Genomic DNA, 19,616 nt, shown 5'->3' on the forward strand with positions numbered 1-19,616 from the left:
TTACTGTGACCCATTAACTGCTCATCTGTGGGATTACTCCTCTCATTATCTTCGGAATTCCCGTAACTGGTTTGTTGGAATCTGCTACGGTGACCATATATACGTCAATGTATCATTATGCTGTGTATGTCCTATTATATGTTATACAGTATACTTCCACTATATTTGTGTTATTATGTACTTTTCCTGTCAATAAACAGTTTCAAAAAAAGAAAATATCAATACAGTATTGTGGAAAAAAGGGATTAGTAAAATATTATAATTTGCAAAACCAATAGGTCTGGATATGAAGCTTTAATGTGCACATTTTCTTTTTTAATGTCTGGTTACACATATAATATTTTCCCAAATAATTTCACCCATGTATCTTCAGACTGAATCAAGACACATTTAAGAACATTGCCTTTAAAAGTTTACTGCAGGGTGGCTGAAATGTGGAACTTCCTAAAACTAATTTTACATACTGTATTAGCTTCCCTGCAGCAGAAACTCTGCAACTATTGTCAAGTGTGTTATATATAGAAATATCTTATGTATATACAGTAGGTAGAAACTACTCAACTCAAGTATAAAATACCATTAACTCTCCTGGATAAATAGTCATATGATCTTTGGGACTGTACACCAGATTATACCAAATTTGGTGTTAGTTGGGCTACATAAATTATTTCAAAAGGTTTAATATAATATAAAGAATCACAAAAAACAACCACAACTCCCTAATAAATGACAGAATTATAGTATACCTACATCAGTTTGTACACTACTCGTATAATGCCTTTTTTAACCTCTTGATTTCTCAGGCTGTATATAAGTGGATTCAGCATTGGTGTCACAACTGAGTAGAAGATGGAAGCCGTCTTGTCTTGATTCTCAATGACATTTGAGGGAGAACGTAGGTATGTGAAAAAAATGGACATATAGAAGATGGAGGCACACATGACATGTGAAGAACATGTACTGAATGCTTTCTGTCTGCTCTCAGCAGACTTCATCTGCAGAATGGAAGAAATGATTAAAGTGTATGAGATCAGAATGATCAGAAAAGAACCTAGGCCAAAGGACGCAATGGAGAAAACAGTTATCATGTCACAAGAGAAAGTGTCAGAGCAGGACAGCTTGAGCAGTGGAGGAACGTCACAGCAGAAGTGGTCTATGATGTTTGAGCCACAGAACTGGAGACTGAATATACAGCTCATCTGCACGGATGATACCAAAGATCCAATGAAAAAAGATAGGACTACCTGACATGAACATTTTTTCTTGGTCATTATAGAGACATAGTGGAGAGGGTGGCAGATGGCAGCATACCGGTCATATGCCATGTTTGCGAGAAGTAAAACCTCAGTACAAGCTAGTGCACCAAAAAATAAGAGCTGAAGGGCACACCCAACAAATGAGATGGCCTTCCTTGTGGAGATAAGGTCAGAAAGCATTTTAGGAGTTATAACTGAGGAGTATAAAAGATCCACCAGGGAGAGATAGCTCAGGAAAAAGTACATCGGGGTGTGGAGGTTGGAGCTGATATGGACAATAGCCATCATGCCAACATTTCCCAATACAGTCATCACGTAGACATGTAAGAAGAGTATGAAGAGAAACATGGCAAGTTCTCTATTTTCGGTGAGTCCAGAAAACACAAACACTCTCACTTGGGTCTTGTTTATCACGTCCATTAATTCACTTTGCAGCAGCCAGCATTAGATCACTTCAGTAATCCTTAAGAATTTAAAAATACCAAAAGAACATATATAGCTGTATGAGTACACAGTGTGCTGGCTGTGGTCAGAAATGTTCTCCTGATATTTCCATGTAGAAATCCTTTGCAGACCAAAAAAGAAGATATAAAAATAATAAAACTTGTTTTTGAGAATAGTCTAATTACACTTAAAGTGAGATTACACATACTGTATAGTTGTGAGTACAAGGTTCATTTAAGACATGTTAAGGAACTATTAATGAGTACGTTACTAGAGTGCAGATCTCAAGTAACAACAAAATAGGAGAGCTGAATTCTAGTGGATAGTCCAACAAACCATTCAATTCCAAGTGAAAACATTCCCCACAATCCCGGGATTTCCACATTTAAGATTAACAATTCGGCTTTGAACTTCCAAATATTTGCCACCACCCCATAATCAACAATTATGATAATATTGGTCATAGACGCACTACAGTATTTATGACAAATAACCAATACTAAAGCAAATGTATGTGTAGCATTGTACCAGAGCAATAAATAAAAATCTGCACATTTGAAGCATATAATAAAATATAAATACACCTGTTGATATTGATATATTCAGACAAACAGTAATACAATATCATAAAAGAAACGTTACAATGTTTCAATTCATCTAACCTGAAGGGATTTTCTTTAGATATTAGCATGTAATGATGATAAACACACTGGATTAGAATATTTTTAGGCTGTATTTAGCTGGCTCCGTTGTTAAAATCCACAAACTGTAGAATATTGTTAATAGATCCTTATAGATGATACTGCAATGGATACTAACTTTACATACCATGAGTGACATCCATATATCCAAAAAACTTTACTACATCACTATAAACTATGCTGTAATGTTAAATACTACTACCAAATAAATATCTGTAGGAAACAATTGTCCTCCTCCTGGTGAAACCTAATGTTTTTTTATATTATGCTCCCGTTCTTGCAATCACATATTCTGTGTTTTGCTGCTCAGTTAGTATGGGCTGTGCTGCTGTTAATACACTTGTTGGGATAGCAACAGTCTCATAAGAACGACGGTATCTACTTTACCAGGATTTGTACTCACTATTCTCAAATTGTGAGCCTTTGAGAAAACCACTGGCTAGCCATATCCCCTGAGCTTTCTCGGGTCCCATTGTAGGCTGTTTCCCTTTTATGGATGCTCATAAACTCATAAAGAATGAGAATCGTGAGTACATATTCCGGTAAAGTCAGGGCCGGTACAATGTTTCTTTGCGCTCTAGGTATCATTTCACTCACTGCCATGGCTACCGCCAACTCTGAAAATGTCATGCATCAGTGTCCCCAATTTATATTATGCCACACAGCAGTCTTCCCAATTCATAATACACTATATAGAAATGCCCCACAGAGACGCACCCTGCTAGCACTCTTTAACACACACGCACATGGGCACACACACACACACACACACACACACACACACACACTCATTGCCAGTGCTCATTAAACCATATGCACATATTCTCCCTGCCAGCACTCAACTCCCCCCCCCCCCACACACACACACACACACACACACTAGCCCTGTCAACACTCATTAAGAACAAGGGAGGTATAACTGAAAGAGACAGTCTTCATTTTTAAGGACTTAGTGGAGTGCCACCGATGGCCGGCACTCCTAGGCAGCTGCCTAAAGCTGTCTAATGGTAGAGATTGCCCTGAGCCAGGTTTTTACTCAGTAGCAATAATAACAGAGAACAGTAATTACAATTATTCCAACATATCACAAGATAAAAAAAACTCTTAATGATAAAAGTAGTATAAGTTAAAACAAAAAAAGATGACCAGAATGTCCTATATAAAGTGATACCTGTGGTATAACATATCTGCATATAACTGTCTGATATCCGGCATCCACAGTACAGATCACTGCTGCAACTGGGGATCTTGTTTTTATAGACATCTGAAAGACCCGTGAGTATAACCCTCTTCTGTCCCAGAGAACATGCCGTATCAATTATTTGATGTCGGAATCAAACAAACAAATTAGTGTTTTAAGTAATTGGAAGATTAATTTATCCCTACCTTAACCAAAACATTTAGACTTAATTTTAATATTCAATCAATTTTATCTTTATCTCATGTTTTGGATCTTATATGTTTGTGTCTGCACTGCAAATGATCTACTTTGTTCTAAGGTGCAAATGCATAGCCAGATTAAGGGGGGGATACAGGGCATACTGTACTCAGGGCCCCCCTTTGTCATGGGGCCCCACAGCCAGAGCACACTGACATCACTAGCTTTCCCTCTTAAGCAGTAGCAGAACCAGCAGACAGAATGTGAGGAGGACAGTATACAGTGCAGGCAGAGACACAGGAATATCAGGTTTCATTAGCTACTGACAGAGCTTTCTGACCAGATGAGAGATAGGAGTGACAGCTTCTCCTCCTCGCCTCAGTGTCTGAGTCCTGTGTAAACTGTTATGCAACTAAATTATTTTGGTCTTGAGATAGAGACACACACAGAGAGTATCCCTGAGTCCTGTCCCAGTGTGTAAGTAGTACAGAAGCTGCTGCTATTCTTGCATGTGACAAGATAAATTATTTTATTTTTCTAAGTGTATTTAAAGGTTAAGTTGTCTTTGTTACACTACAAGAAAAGTTTATAAAATAGTTGTCTTTCAACTAGAAGGAGCTATAAACATTACCCAGGCATTATTAAACTATTAATTGAAACTAATATACACCATTGATTTAAATTTAATTTACACAATATATACCTCGCAACATGACCCATTCCAGCAGGAACAAAACTCTCTCTACTAGCACTTTCTTCTATATTTATGATTGCAATCACCTGTGATGAAATACCTTTCTTATTAATTATATAGTTCAACACAGGTGACACCAATCATATATTGAGTGGGACGTCCAGGTGGAGAGCATTTTGTCCCTCCTGGAATGGGACATGTTGGGAAGTATGCACAATTTAATATGCATCCCCACCTTCCATCGAGGACCCCTGTCTTAAGTGTCCTAGGCACACCCAAGGCTTAATCCAGCCCTGTGCAAATGTGTACTGCTACCACAGCAAGAAATCAGACCCTTTATTGTCCAAATGACCCCTACCAGTCAATGGATGAGATTTCTCCCACTTATGTCATACTGAGAACACAAGAGGTGGCCAATGGATTTGGGAGACTCAGTTGGATCAAATGAGAAAAAAAGGAAACTTACCCTTCCAGATCAAGAATGATCAAGTTTGTCTCAATTATGTAATTCTGGGAACACAAGAGGATACTCATGGATTTTGTGAATCTTAAATTTAAATTATGTGTAAACATCAGTACCACTGGCTTTATGTGTACACATCAGACCCCCTGAAATTATGTGTACACATCAGACCACCCTGAAATTATGTGTACACATCAGACCCCCTGAAATTATGTGTACACATCAGACCACCCTGAAATTATCAAAACACGCAAGAGAAGGCAATCTCTATCAGTATAAGACCACAATATTACATACAAAACATTTACAGAGTATACATTCCTTATACAGGTGACTGTAAACGTTTCTCCTTCTGTTAATCATCTTGTCCACTGTTCCAATATGATGATCCAATCTCAGCAAATATGTGAAAAAAAGAACCAAACAGAAAAACAATGTGTAGTACTGTTTCATATAGTTTTTCTTTTAGTCAAAAGTATCCTTATCCCATGAGTTTAATTTAGAAAACTAAAGTGGGAAGGAGGGCTAGATGAACAGGTGAGGAGCGTACCCCAACTCACAGTGAAGCCACATATTTGTGCATATACAAGGTTTCTGTATTCTTCTTAACCCCGTTTGTGTATCTTCCACCATAAGATGTTAGACAGGAGCGTACCCAACTCACGTTAGATATAGATAAGTGAAACATATAAAGGTATCTTTTTTCTTAGTATAACAATTATTAGGCATACCACACTCACGGATTTAATGGCAAAGACAATCCTATTTGGGTTTCTTTTCAATCCACAGTGTCCTCAATATGCTGTTTCTTAAAAAAAAATTGTATTTGTTCACAGTAATCCCAATGGACAAATAAAGTGCAAAAGTTCCAGCCAGTCCACATATATATAAAAGATTTAATGCACAAAATTTTCCTTAGTTGGGATATATATACAGGAACAAAAATTAAAAACACATACATAAAAACAGAATTTCTGTATATAAAAAAACCCAAATCCACATGAAGGAAAACACCAGACAAAAAGCTGCACGGAGGATGGAGCCCGGACCATCAACAGCGCAAATATTGGTGAAATACCTTAATCTTTATATCCTGAAGTAAAAGAGTGCAAATGTGCACTGCCACCATAACAGACCCTTTATTGTCTAACTGCACTAGAGAAAATGACCCTTACCAGCCAATGGTCGTGATTTCTCCCACTGTATGTCACATTGAGAACACGAGGGGTGGTGTGGCCGGAGAGACCCCCAGCCCACGTGGACAATGGCCGCCGTGGCACTGAAGGGGTTAACCCCTAGTGCCCGGCGCCATTATAAGGACAATGGGCGCTTGGCGCTATATTTAAAATGTATAGGGCGCTAGGCGCCAGGTGTTTAAAATGCTTTAAAAATGTATTTTTAAATTGTGTGCCGCGATCCCGGACCTCTTCGGTGACCGCGGCAGTGAGGGAGCTCCCCGGCGCGCTGATCTGTGTGTGCGCGCCAGGGGAGAGGAGGCCACTGAGTGAGTGCCACACTGGGGGGACAGGGAGAGCCAGCTCCTTGGACCCCAGTGGCGGGCATTACAGGCAGGCTGGAGGATGGGGGAAGCCAGCCCCATACCTCCAGCACAGAGAGCGTCCTAGCATCCAGGCTGCAGGGCTAGGGAACAGTATTTCGAGAAACAAAAAAACATTGTTTTAAATGTAATCACATATATAGTGTGTTGTAAGGCACTGCAGTGCCTAGGTATGTGGAGCCTGTGCAGGGCACAGGCTCAGAGTATATTTAAAGGGAAACACATGTATTTAACTGAAATGTATTTAAAGGAAAAATGCAGCTAATATAGTTGTCTGAATAATCATCTCCTGTCAGTAGGAAGTGGCATGCTAATGGCCCTGTCCTAGCAGAGAGGTGTGAATGACAAAACCTTTTGATGTGTAAGTTCCTTAGAGAAAGATGCTAATCACGGGGTCTATGGGCTTGGAACCTGTTTCATGTACCTGATTTGATTGATATACGAACCCTGAATGGCAGATGCAGGAAGGAAGACTGTTTGTTTGTATTGTAGCCTTTCCTGTTGTAATCTCAAACACTGGGATTGCCTGGAGATGTGAATGAGACAGAAACATTTGTATTTTGAAGCTATGTGATAAATTTATCAATAGTGAATTTGAATCTGATACCAAACGCTGTCTGGGTGACAGGAAGGAGGATATTGTTTTATTGCACTTATCTCCTTTTGAAATTACATTTATTTAATGGTATTTTGTAAAAAATCCTGATTGGATAGAAAGGGCTCAGGGAGGACATGACCCCCTGTTGTACTGTGTGAAAAACGGACATAAAAAGGAGACCTGCGTGCCTCCAGAGTTGTATTGTATTGTACCATCTTCATTCTGCTGGAACATCTTGCTGTGTGCTGTTGCCCCTAGCAATAGGGAAGAGTTCTCTTTAGAACAATTGCAAATAAATACCATTTGCCTCAAGAAGAACGTGTCATCTTGTGACCTACAGGGTTATGCCAAACATAGCCCCGTCCTCTGGCTGTCCAGGGAAGGACCTAACGTCTCCAAGTTTCGCCTTCCGCCAGCTACCGGTAGCGGCCTAGTCAGGTGACTAGTGGGGATTCATCATCACCACACAGGTGTGGTGACGCAGTGTGTCGGCACATACAGAGCAGAACCGTGGTTCCAAATGCCACGGCAGGTTAGGAGTTTGGTGGGAGCAGCATAAACCCGCCCACAGCGCAGTGGGTCTAGTCAGTAACAGGCGGTTACTGACAGTAAGCGGGAATCCCCTATGTGATCAGGTCCCGTGTGACCTAACTGTTAGGGTCTCCTGCCCTGTGCTGCCACGTCGTCATGGCAACCGGGAGACAAGTGCTAGTGGAGTAACCTGAGCGCAGCTGATACTCCGGTTCGGGTCTTTTGCTGTGCAGTGGTTATAGGCTCTGTGCACGGCAGGGGATCCGGTGCTGGTTTTTGTGCTCACAGTCTGTGAGGTCTGAGTGGGGCGTGGACAGCACCTGCTTTATAAGGCCTCTTTTCAGGGTAAGCAGATGCTGCTGAATCTTTGTTGGTTAGTCAGTTCATGAAAGTTAGCCAGTACTGTGTAGCTTTGTATTTGTTTGTTGCTTACTGCAAATAGGCCTGGGGATTTGGTATTACACTCTGCCAATCCAGACCTAGCAGTAAGACTGGAGTCAGTCGTTTAGCTTGCTGGGGTTCTGTTACTACTCTGTGAACTTAGCAAGTTTGCGGCTGTATTCTAAGACTTGCCTGTCTAATCCTGTCTCACTGTGCTAGGTGTCAGGGGTCAGTTTAGTGGCAGTAAGCTAAAACCTGTGCACTGCAAGTGAGAATTAGGATTGTGGAGACTCTCCTTGTGTCTATCATTCCATCTCTGACCAAGGAGTTTACTGCCACACCCGTTGGTAACCCTTTAGGGTTTTGCTGTTGCCCTTAGCAACAGCATTTCGGGTTCTCTACGTATTAAAACACAACATCTTGCTTTTTCCATCTGAGCAGTTCTAATACAAGGGAGATACCCAGTTCCTTAGCCTCTGGGCTTCTCTGTTCACTTTGTGTGTATTTTGTTACCCTATCACCTTCTGTGTACGTTATGTCATATTCCCCAGTTTGTCTGTGAGTCCATTTGTTTTGCATAACAGTTCAAACACCAGTACATTCCTGCAGACACTGGAGTGCATAACAGTTCTGACACCAGTACTTTCCTGCAGGCACTGGTGTGCATAACATATTCAGCAGCCTAATACTCCTGTTGAAATTTTGTGGGAATATGGAGCATACCCCTCAAAATACGTTGCAACAGGTGGTCGATCAGGTGCAGGTCCTGACTCGACAATTTATTGATTTGTCCATTAAAATGCACACCTCCCAGGCTGCTGGCGGAGCTCCCGCAGCAGCAGCACCTGCAGGGGTTAAGGAGCCAAAAGTAAATCTCCCGGATCGTTTTTCTGGAGATCGCTCGCAGTTCTTTTGTTTCAAGGAGAGCTGCAAGCTATACTTCCGGCTTAGGCCTCAGTCTTCTGGGTCGGAGATTCAGCGGGTGGGCATAGTGATTTCCTTGCTACAAGGAGACCCACAGGTCTGGGCATATGGGTTGCAGCCTGACTGTCCGTCGCTTAAAAGTGTTGATGCTTTTTTTACGGCACTGGACATGTTGTATGATGACCCTGACAAGACGGCCTCAGCCGAGGCTCAGATTTCGATCCTTAAGCAAGGGCAAAGGCCAGTTGAGGTTTACTGTACGGAGTTTCGGAGGTTGGCCCATGATACCCAGTGGAATGACCCAGCCCTGAGACACCAGTACCGAAGAGGTCTTTCTAACCAGATAAAGGACCAACTGGTACAATATCCCTTGCCTGATAGCTTGGATCAGCTCATGCAGTTATCCATCCGGGTGGATAGACGGCTGAGAGAGCGTAGGCTTGAAAGGGAGACTGAGATTTCCTTCCTTCCCAAGGGAACCTCAGACTCTGAGGAATTTTCTGAGGAGCCTATGCAGATTGGGGCTACCCGCCTTTCCTCGCGTGAGAAGACGCGGAGGAGACAGCAGGGGTTGTGTTTGTACTGTGGGAATAAAGGTCATGTGGTAGTATCGTGCCCAGAAAAGCCGGAAAACTTCAGGGCCTGAGGGTGATAGGAAATATCCTGTCAGGCCAGAAGTCAGAATTTCCCAAGAAGACTTTTATCATTCCGGTGACCTTGAAGATCCTCGGTCAAACTGTCAAGACTGAGGCCTTTGTGGACAGTGGGGCCAACGGGGTTTTTATGGACCGCCAATTCGCCCTGAAACACTCTGTTCCCTTAGTACCCTTGGCATCGGAAATTGAGATTTGTGGGTTAAACGGGGAACCATTATCCCAAGGTAAAATTACCTCTTGCACTAGCCAGATTTCTTTGTTTATTGGAGCCACACACTCTGAAAAATTGTCCTTTTATGTGACTGTCTGTACTTTTGCCCCATTGGTGTTGTGGTTACCCTGGTTAAGGGCCCACAATCCTCAATTTGACTGGGTCTCTGGGGAGATTCTTAGTTGGGGTACTGATTGTTTCAGTAGTTGCTTGAGCCTTCCAGTCAGGCTCTCGCAGCTAAGTTTGCCAGGATTGCCAGGGTGTTATGCAGATTTTGCGGACGTGTTCTCCAAAAAAGTTGCAGAGGTAGTACCTCCCCATCGCCCCTATGACTGTGCCATTGATTTGTTGCCAAATGCTAAGCTTCCCAAGAGCAGGTTGTACTCCCTGTCACGTCTTGAGACTCAGGCTATGGCAGAGTACATTCAGGAGAACTTGGCTAAGGGATTTATCAGACCTTCACAGTCTCCAGTTGGGTCGGGGTTCTTCTTCGTGGGTAAAAAGGACAGTTCGTTGCGACCCTGCATCGACTTCAGGGAATTGAACCGTATCACGATTAAAAACTCATACCCACTGCCTCTCATTTCGGTCTTGTTTGACCAGCTTCGTACTGCCACCATTTTTTCTAAGATTGACCTACGCGGTGCGTAAAATCTAATCCGAATAAGAGAGGGGGATGAATGGAAGACTGCCTTTAATACCCACTCAGGGCATTATGAATATTTGGTGATGCCTTTTGGGCTCTGTAATGCCCCGGCAGTCTTCCAGGATTTCATGAATGATGTGCTCAGGGAATATTTGGATAGATTCTTAGTTGTATACTTAGATGACATCCTAATCTTCTCCCATTCCCTGGAAGAACATCGGAAGCATGTACGCTTAGTCCTCCAGAAACTCAGAGACCACCGGCTTGGGGCGAAGCTGGAGAAGTGCGAATTTGAAGTTCAGCAAATCGCATTTCTAGGATATATTATCTCCCCAGAAGGTTTCCAAATGGAGGGTTCGAAGGTACAGGCAGTCCTGGATTGGGTGCAGCCCACTAGTTTGAAGGTGCTTCAGCGTTTCCTGGGCTTTGCGAATTTTTATAGACGATTTATCGCTGGATTTTCGTCTATAGTGGCGCCCTTGGTGGCACTCACTAAGAAAGGGGCGGATGTTGCTCACTGGTCTTGTGAGGCTAAAGCGGCTTTTGCCCGTCTCAAAAGGGCATTTGTTTCGGCCAAGGTGCTGCGACACCCAGATCCAGAGCGTCCTTTTGTGGTGGAGGTGGATGCCTCTGAGATGGGTATTGGGGCAGTGCTTTCTCAGATGAGAGTGTCTGATAATCGCCTTCATCCCTGTGCTTACTTTTCCCGTAAATTTTCGCCTGCCGAGATGAATTATGACGTGGGTAACCGGGAATTGTTGGCTATTAAGGATGCACTCGAGGAGTGGAGACACTGGCTTGAGGGGGCTAAGTTTGTGGTCTCAATTCTCACTGACCATAAGAATCTGGCATATTTAGAGTCAGCGAAGCGTCTCAATGCCAGGCAGGCACGATGGGCTTTGTTTTTTGCTCGCTTTAATTTTTTGATAACATATCGCCCTGGGTCAAAAAACATCAAGGCTGATGCGCTCTCGCGGAGTTTTGCTCCAATCCAGGAGACCACCGAGGAGCCATTGCCCATTGTTTCCCCATCATGTATTAAAGTGGGCATTACCCAGGACCTCTTATCATTAGTCCTTAGAGCACAGGAGCAGGCTCCTCCAGACCTTCCGGTAGGTCTTTTGTTTGTGCCTCCTAGGTTAAGACAGCGAGTGTTCCTGGAATTCCATGCCAAGAAGTCGGCAGGTCACCCGGGTATTGCCAGAACTCGGGAGTTGCTATCTAGGGCGGTGTGGTGGCCCTCGGTGGCTAAGGATGTGGATCAGTGGGTTCGGGCATGTGACATCTGTGCCCGAAATAAGACTCCTAGAGGGGTTCCTGTTGGCCCATTACATCCACTCTCTATCCCATCTAAGCCATGGACCCACATTTCAATGGATTTTGTGGTGGACTTGCCCAAATCCTCGGGGATGACAGCCATCTGGGTTGTCGTTGACAGGTTTTCGAAGATGGCGCACTTCGTTCCACTGGTTGGGCTGCCATCAGCCAGACGCCTGTCTGAATTATTTATGCTGCATGTTGTGCGTCTCCACGGGTTGCCACTTGATGTGGTCTCTGACCGCGGATCCCAGTTTGTGGCCAAATTCTGGAGGGCATTTTGTTCCGATCCCCAGATTTCTGTCAGCTTGTCGTCAGGCTACCATCCGCAGTCTAATGGGCAGACTGAAAGGGTGAACCAGTCCTTGGAGCAGTTCCTCAGGTGTTATGTCTCCAAGTGTCAGACTGACTGGGTTGCTCATCTGTCCATGGCGGAGTTTGCCTATAACAACGCGGCTCACTCTGCTTCAGGGATCTCTCCCTTCCTTTGTGTGTATGGGCATCATCCTAAGGCCAATTCATTTGACCCCCTGGACTCCACGCCTGGTGGTTCCTCTGTGGTTTCGGTCCTTAGAGGTATTTGGCGGAAAGTGAAGAAAGCCCTTGTGTCTGTGTCATTAGTGACCAAAAGGGTTTTTGATAAGCGGAAAAGACCCTGCAGCTTCAAATTAGGAGACTTCGTCTGGTTGTCTACCAAGAATTTGAAGTTGAGACAGCCATCTCATAAGTTAGGGCCCCGGTTCATCGGCCCTTATAAGATCACCAGGGTTATCAATCCGGTGGCATTTCAGTTAGATCTGCCCCGTTCTTTGGGTATCAATAAAACATTTCATTGTTCCCTTTTAAAACGGGCGATTAGTAATCCTTCTTCCAGTGGAAGACCTTCCCCTCTTCTGATACGTGGCCAGAGGGAGTTTGTTGTTGAAAGGATTCTTGACTCCAAGGTGGTTCGGGGTCGGCTGTCATTTTTGGTGCACTGGAAGGGGTATGGCCCGGATTAGCGGTCGTGGGTGCGCAGTTGTGATCTTCATGCCCCCAGACTGATACGCTCTTTCTTCTCGCAGTTCCCCGATAAACCCGGTGGTAGGGGTTCTTTGACCCCTCGTCAGAGGGGGGGTACTGTTAGGGTCTCCTGCCCTGTGCTGCCACGTCGTCATGACAACCGGGAGACAAGTGCTAGTGGAGTAACCTGAGCGCAGCTGATACTCCGGTTCGGGTCTTTTGCTGTGCAGTGGTTATAGGCTCTGTGCACGGCAGGGGATCCGGTGCTGGTTTTTGTGCTCACAGTCTGTGAGGTCTGAGTGGGGCGTGGACAGCACCTGCTTTATAAGGCCTCTTTTCAGGGTAAGCAGATGCTGCTGAATCTTTGTTGGTTAGTCAGTTCATGAAAGTTTGCCAGTACTGTGTAGCTTTGTATTTGTTTGTTGCTTACTGCAAATAGGCCTGGGGATTTAGTATTACACTCTTCCAATCCAGACCTAGCAGTAAGACTGGAGTCAGTCGTTTAGCTTGCTGGGGTTCTGTTACTACTCTGTGAACTTAGCAAGTTTGCGGCTGTATTCTAAGACTTGCCTGTCTAATCCTGTCTCACTGTGCTAGGTGTCAGGGGCCAGTTTAGTGGCAGTAAGCTAAAACCTGTGCACTGCAAGTGAGAATTAGGATTGTGGAGACTCTCCTTGTGTCTATCATTCCATCTTTGACCAAGGAGTTTACTGCCACACCCGTTGGTAACCCTTTAGGGTTTTGCTGTTGCCCTTAGCAACAGCATTTCGGGTTCTCTACGTATTAAAATACAACATCTTGCTTTTTCCATCTGAGCAGTTCTAATACAAGGGAGATACCCAGTTCCTTAGCCTCTGGGCTTCTCTGTTCACTTTGTGTGTATTTTGTTACCCTGTCACCTTCTGTGTACGTTATGTCATATTCCCCAGTTTGTCTGTGAGTCCATTTGTTTTGCATAACAGTTCAAACACCAGTACATTCCTGCAGACACTGGAGTGCATAACAGTTCTGACACCAGTACTTTCCTGCAGGCACTGGTGTGCATAACACTAACCTTCCATTCTGTGCACAGGGGATGGGACGCGAAAGCGGTGAGTGCTTTCATACGGAACCGTCCTGTCACAGGTGGCTAATAGATTTGGGAGACTCATTTGACCCAAATGAGAAAAAAAAGGAAATTTACCATTCCAGATCAAGAGTGATGAAGTTTATATCAATTATGTCATTCTCGGAGCACAATAGGATGCGCATGGATTTTGGGATTCAGATGTTTTAAATTGAAATTATGTGTGAACATCAGACCCCCTGAATTTATGTGTACTCCTAAAAACTCCTGAAATTATGTGTACACATCATACCCCCCTGAAATTATGTGTACATATCAGACCCCTTGAAATTATGTGTTCATATCAGACCCCCTGAAATTATGTGTACACATGAGACTTCATGAAATTATGTGTACACATCAGACTGCCCTGAAATTATGTGTACACATCAGACTGCCCTGAAATTATGTGTACACATCAGACTCCCTGAAATTATGTGTTCACATCAGACCGCCCCTGAAATTATGTGTACACATCAGAACCCCCCCTGAAATTATGTGTACACATCAGACCCCCCTGAAATTACGTGTACACATCAGACCACCCCTGAAATTATGTGTACACATCAGACCCCCCTGAAATTATGTGTACACATCAGACCCCCCTGAATTTATGTGTACACATCAGACCCCCCTGCAATTATGTGTACACATCAGACCCCCCTGAAATTATGTGTACATATCAGACCCCCTAAAATTATGTGTACACAGACTCCCTGAAATTATGTGTACACATCAGACCCCCCTGAAATTATGTGTACTCCTAAAACCCCCTGAAATTATGTGAACACATCATAGCCCCCTAAAATTTTGTGTACAGATCAGACCCCTTGAAATTATATGTACACATCAGACCCCCCTGAAATTATGTGTACACATCAGCCCCCTTGAAATTATGTGTACACATCAGACTGCCCTGAAATTATGTGTACACATCAGACCCTCTGAAATTATGTGTACACATCAGACCCCCCTGAAATTATGTGTACACATCAGACCCCCCTGAAATTATGTGTACCCATCAGACCCCCTAAAATTGTGTGTACAGATCAGACCCCTTGAAATAATGTGTACACATCAGACCCCCCTGAAATTATGTGTACACATCAGACCCCCCTGAAATTATGTGTACACATCAGACCCCCTAAAATTGTTTGTACAGATCAGACCCCTTGAAATTATGTGTACACATCAGACTGCCCTGAAATTATGTGTACACATCAAACTCCCTGAAATTATGTGTACACATCAGACGCCCTGAAATTATGTGTACACATCAGACCGCCCTGAAATTATGTGTACACATCAGACCCTCCTGAAATTATGTGTACACATCAGACTCCCTGAAATTATGTGTACACATCAGAGTCCCTGAAATAATGTGTACACATCAGACCGCCCCTGAAATTATGTGTACACATCAGACCCCCCTGAAATTATGTGTACACATCAGAGTCATATAGACTATATCAGACACTTCAGTTACCAGATCATTGGCGGGATGTAATGTAGTCTGAGTTCAGCGGCCGTGCGGAATGTCTGATGAACTGGGACGTTTTTTAAAGGGGCATCCCACATGGCCACTGAACTCGGACTTCATTATATCCTGCCCCATATTCCCTTTGTGGTGATGTCCACTCAACGCACTACTCAGTTGTATCCAACACTTTTGTTCCTTTGCTATGGTTCTACATATAGTATACTTTTCTAACCTAGAGACTATGATTAATGATGTGCGCTGCACCATTTTTGCTGTATTTGCATTTGGCTCTGATTTGTCATCTGTTTTTAGATTTGCCAAACCGCTGTGAATGGTTTTGGATTTTGATTTTTTTTTTTAATTAACAAAAAAAGCTAAAATAACATAATTTGGGCCCTTTTTTGTTCCTAGACTATTAGTAATCTCAATAATATATATTCCAGTCACTTCCAGTCAGTTTTTACAACCTTACAGCTCACAATATTGTTTTTGCCAGTATTGGTCGAAGGCTGCAGTGAGCCTGCTGGTTACGAAGCAACAGAGCAGAAGCACAAACACAAGGCAATTTATAGAACATCTATGAAAATGTGACCGACAGTAGTGGCAGAAATGAAAGGTGATGCAAGATGGAATTGTCCTTGGGCCCTCCCACCAACACTTATGTTGGATTTTAAAAAGGACAGGCACACTTTAACAAACCATCCACTTCAGCTACAGGGACAGCCACTTTTGTGGCTAAAGTGATTGTTTTTTTTGGACCCCCCACTAAACAAGCTATACATCGGCCTATGGCAACAGCTCTACAATGGCATGATGTCATCATCATTGCCTTCCTCATCCTCATCAGTGTGTATATCATTCTCAATAATATGAATTCATCCCCACTGGAATCCACCATTACAGAAGTCTCTGTACTTTGCCATAATTGCAGAGATGGGCCTTCTGTATGGAATTTACAGTTTATTTTGATGAACATAATCTTTTTCACATTTTGAGGAAGTAGCCTCCTATGCTGTTCACTCACAAGGTTTCCAGCTGTGATGAGAACTCTCCAAGTACACACTGGAGAGTGGGCAGCTTAAGTAATGCAAAGCCAGTTTTTATAAGGGCATCCAAATTGCCTTTTTTTCCTTCCAGTACTTGAGGAGACTCTGTGACATGTCTATTTGTACGGTGTTATGAAAATTATCCTCCACCATTCTTTGGATGGTGATCGTATCAGATGGAGTTACAGTAGAGGTGTCACTAATGTTGTTCAATTCTTATAGACCCGACTAGATGTCAAAAGGTTGGGTTTCATCACCACAAGGTTTTTTGGGAAATCTGAGTTTTTTTCTGGCTGCTGCTGAAGAAATTGAATGAGGAGACGTCATAGTGCCATTTGTCACTTTAGATGCCAACTTGCTCACCATGTGCTCTTTGCATCTTTAAAGATCTAAATCAGTTGTAAAGAAAGACACAGCATATGACTTAAAACTAAGATCAGGACTGTTGCAAAAATGTAGTGATCAAATTTCAAGATATTGGCAACCCAAGAATCCTGGCTTTTTTAATCTCCACTTCAATTTCTCCAGCTGATTTACGAAAAGCCTAATTTGGGGAATCACCTTACTCAAGCTAGCATGTCAGCATTCACTTCACAGGTGGCTACTTCAAAGGCTTTGAGCACCTTGCAGAAGACAAAAAGAACTCTCCACTGTGGAGTGCAAAGGTACATTAGAATTTGTCGGCAGATAAGAACCACTTGGCCCATCTAGTCTGCCCCTTTTTTTTTTTTATATATTTTTTTTTTTTATCACTAACCTTATTTGTTCCTTATTTCTTTGTAAGGATATCCTTATGTCTATCCCATGCATGTTTAAATTGCTCTACTGTCTTAGCCTCTACCACCTCTGATGGGAGGCTATTCCACTTGTCCACTACCCTTTCTGTGAAATAATTTTTCCGCAAATTTCCCCTGAACCTCCCCCCCTCCAGTCTCAGTGCATGTCCTCGTGTCCTTTTGCTTCTCTTCATTTGGAGAATGTTTCCCTCCTGGACTTTGTTAAAACCCTTCATATATTTGAAAGTTTCTATCATGTCCCCCCTTTCTCTTCTCTGCTCCAAACTATACATATTGAGATTTCTTAGTCTTTCTGGGTATGTTTTGTGATGTAGGCCATGCACCATTTTAGTTGCCCTCCTTTGTACAGTTTCTAATGTATTAATATCCTTTTGAAGATATGGCCCCCTCCTCTCCCAATGTCATGGTTGTTGTATAGCTGTTCCTCCATCTGGTGAAACATATAAATGAGTGAGTCCCACCTTGTTATCACCTCTTGCTTCACATGATGGCAGGACAAATTAAACTGTTCTTGCAGGTGCTGCAATCTCCTTCATGCTGTTGATGAATGATGAAAATGTCACGAAAGTTTTGGCGCCACAGACAGCATCTCCTGTACCACTAAGTTGATTGTGTGAGCAAAACAGTAGATGTATTAAAATTCACCCAGTTGTAATGCGTTCACAATATTTGTGGCATTATCAGATATCACAAATCCCGAGGAGAGTCCAAGTGGGGTAAGCCATGTTTCTATGACATCCCTAAGGTTTTCTAAGAGGTTTTCAGTGTTATGCCTCTTACTGAATGCATTGATGCACAGAGTAGCCTACCTCTGAATGAGCTGGATTTATTTGTTTGATAATGCTTCTGCTGCTGCTGAAGGCAATTCACACACCCAACTGGCTTTCATAGTCATGTAATCTGTAGTTTGCCCACAACCGCTTGTCCACATATCTGTGGTTAAGTGGGCAGAGGGTACAATGGCATTTTGTAGGCCAATAATTATGTATGTTTTTTAATGTCCTAGTACAGCTGAGGAATGGCTTTTCTGCTAAAATGGAACCGAGACGGAACTTGGTACCGGGGACACAAGACCTCAATTACAGTAACTGTGTATAACCCACTGCATTACTAAGAGATATTGGATGCAGATCTAATACTAACATAGCAGCCATGGCATCAGTGATGCGCTGTGTGACTGGGTGAGAGCTGTTTCCCCTTGCAAAGTATTGTTTCACATTAAATAGATTTTTTTTCAATACTACTAGTAGTCTTCTTGGTCCCCCTCTGGGATAATAACCAGCCGCAGCAGCAGCATCAGCAAGCCTAGCACTCAAGGATCCTTCTGAGAAATCCTGGAATGGAGAGGAGTCAGCTAGTCTTAACAAATTGAATGTACTGATAATTACTGAGGATATTGAGCATGAAGGTGTTGGTGGTGGGATCCGGACTGAAAGTCGACAGTAAGTAGGTCGACAATGTCTAGGTTGACCACTATTGGTCGACAGTAACTAGGTCGACAGGGTCAAAAGGTCGACAGGGTCAAAAGGTCGACATGTTCTAGGTCGACAGGTCAAAAGGTCGACATGAGTTTTTCACAATTTTTTTCCTTTTTTGAACCTTTTCATACTTAACGATCCACGTGGACTACGATTGGAACGGTAATCTGTGCCGAGCGAAGCGGTAGCGGAGCGAAGGCACCATGCGAGGGGCCGCGGTGCACTAATTGAGGTTCCCGGTCACTCTACGAAGAAAATGACACCAAAATAACATAAAAAATTCATGTCGACCTTTTGACCTGTCGACCTAGAACATGTCGACCTTTTGACCCTGTCGACCTTTTGACCCTGTCGACCTAGTTACTGTCGACCAATAGTGGTCGACCTAGACATTGTCGACCTAGTTACTGTCGACTTTCAATACCACACCCGTTGGTGGTGGAGAATGTAAGTACTGGAACCTAGTTGAGAGAAGGGAACTAGCTGATGCTGGACTGCTTGTCTGCTTAACCTTGAGGAGGAGTGGAAAATGTACCCAACGCAATTCGTCCTCTAGGTTTTTTGGTAGGACTTCATCAAGGGGTAGGTCCTACCAAAACACGTAGAGGACGAAACACGTTGGGGAACATTTTCCACTCCTCCCCAAGGATAAGCAGATAAGCTTTTATTACTTTTATATATTGTACAGGTCCACCTATCTTTTTTTGTGTTTATTGTCTGTGTTATATTAAAAACCTTTTCTATATAAATACTACACTATGGGAGTTATTCCCATTTGTTGGGAGCTCTATTTTTAAGGTGTCCCCAGTAATCCAGGAGAAGACCTCTGCAGAGAACTCACTACATGTGAGAAATATAAATACAGACGGTATTATTATATATTATTTCCTCCTCCTGGATAGGGACACTATTACTTGGCACTCACTATCTGCACAAGGTGTATCAACACT

General features: G+C 43.1%; 1 protein-coding gene across 1 annotated transcript; it reads right to left on the reverse strand.

Moving 5' to 3' along the window:
• Positions 1-746: 746 nt before the first annotated feature.
• Positions 747-1,676, reverse strand: LOC134933956 (olfactory receptor 5AP2-like). Its single transcript, XM_063929490.1, has one exon. It carries the CDS (start codon positions 1,674-1,676, stop codon positions 747-749), a length of 930 nt encoding a protein of 309 aa, XP_063785560.1.
• Between the last annotated feature and the right edge of the window lie 17,940 nt (positions 1,677-19,616).

Source organism: Pseudophryne corroboree, chromosome 6 (assembly GCF_028390025.1).
Source record: "Pseudophryne corroboree isolate aPseCor3 chromosome 6, aPseCor3.hap2, whole genome shotgun sequence".
Classification (NCBI taxonomy): Eukaryota; Metazoa; Chordata; class Amphibia; order Anura; family Myobatrachidae; genus Pseudophryne; species Pseudophryne corroboree.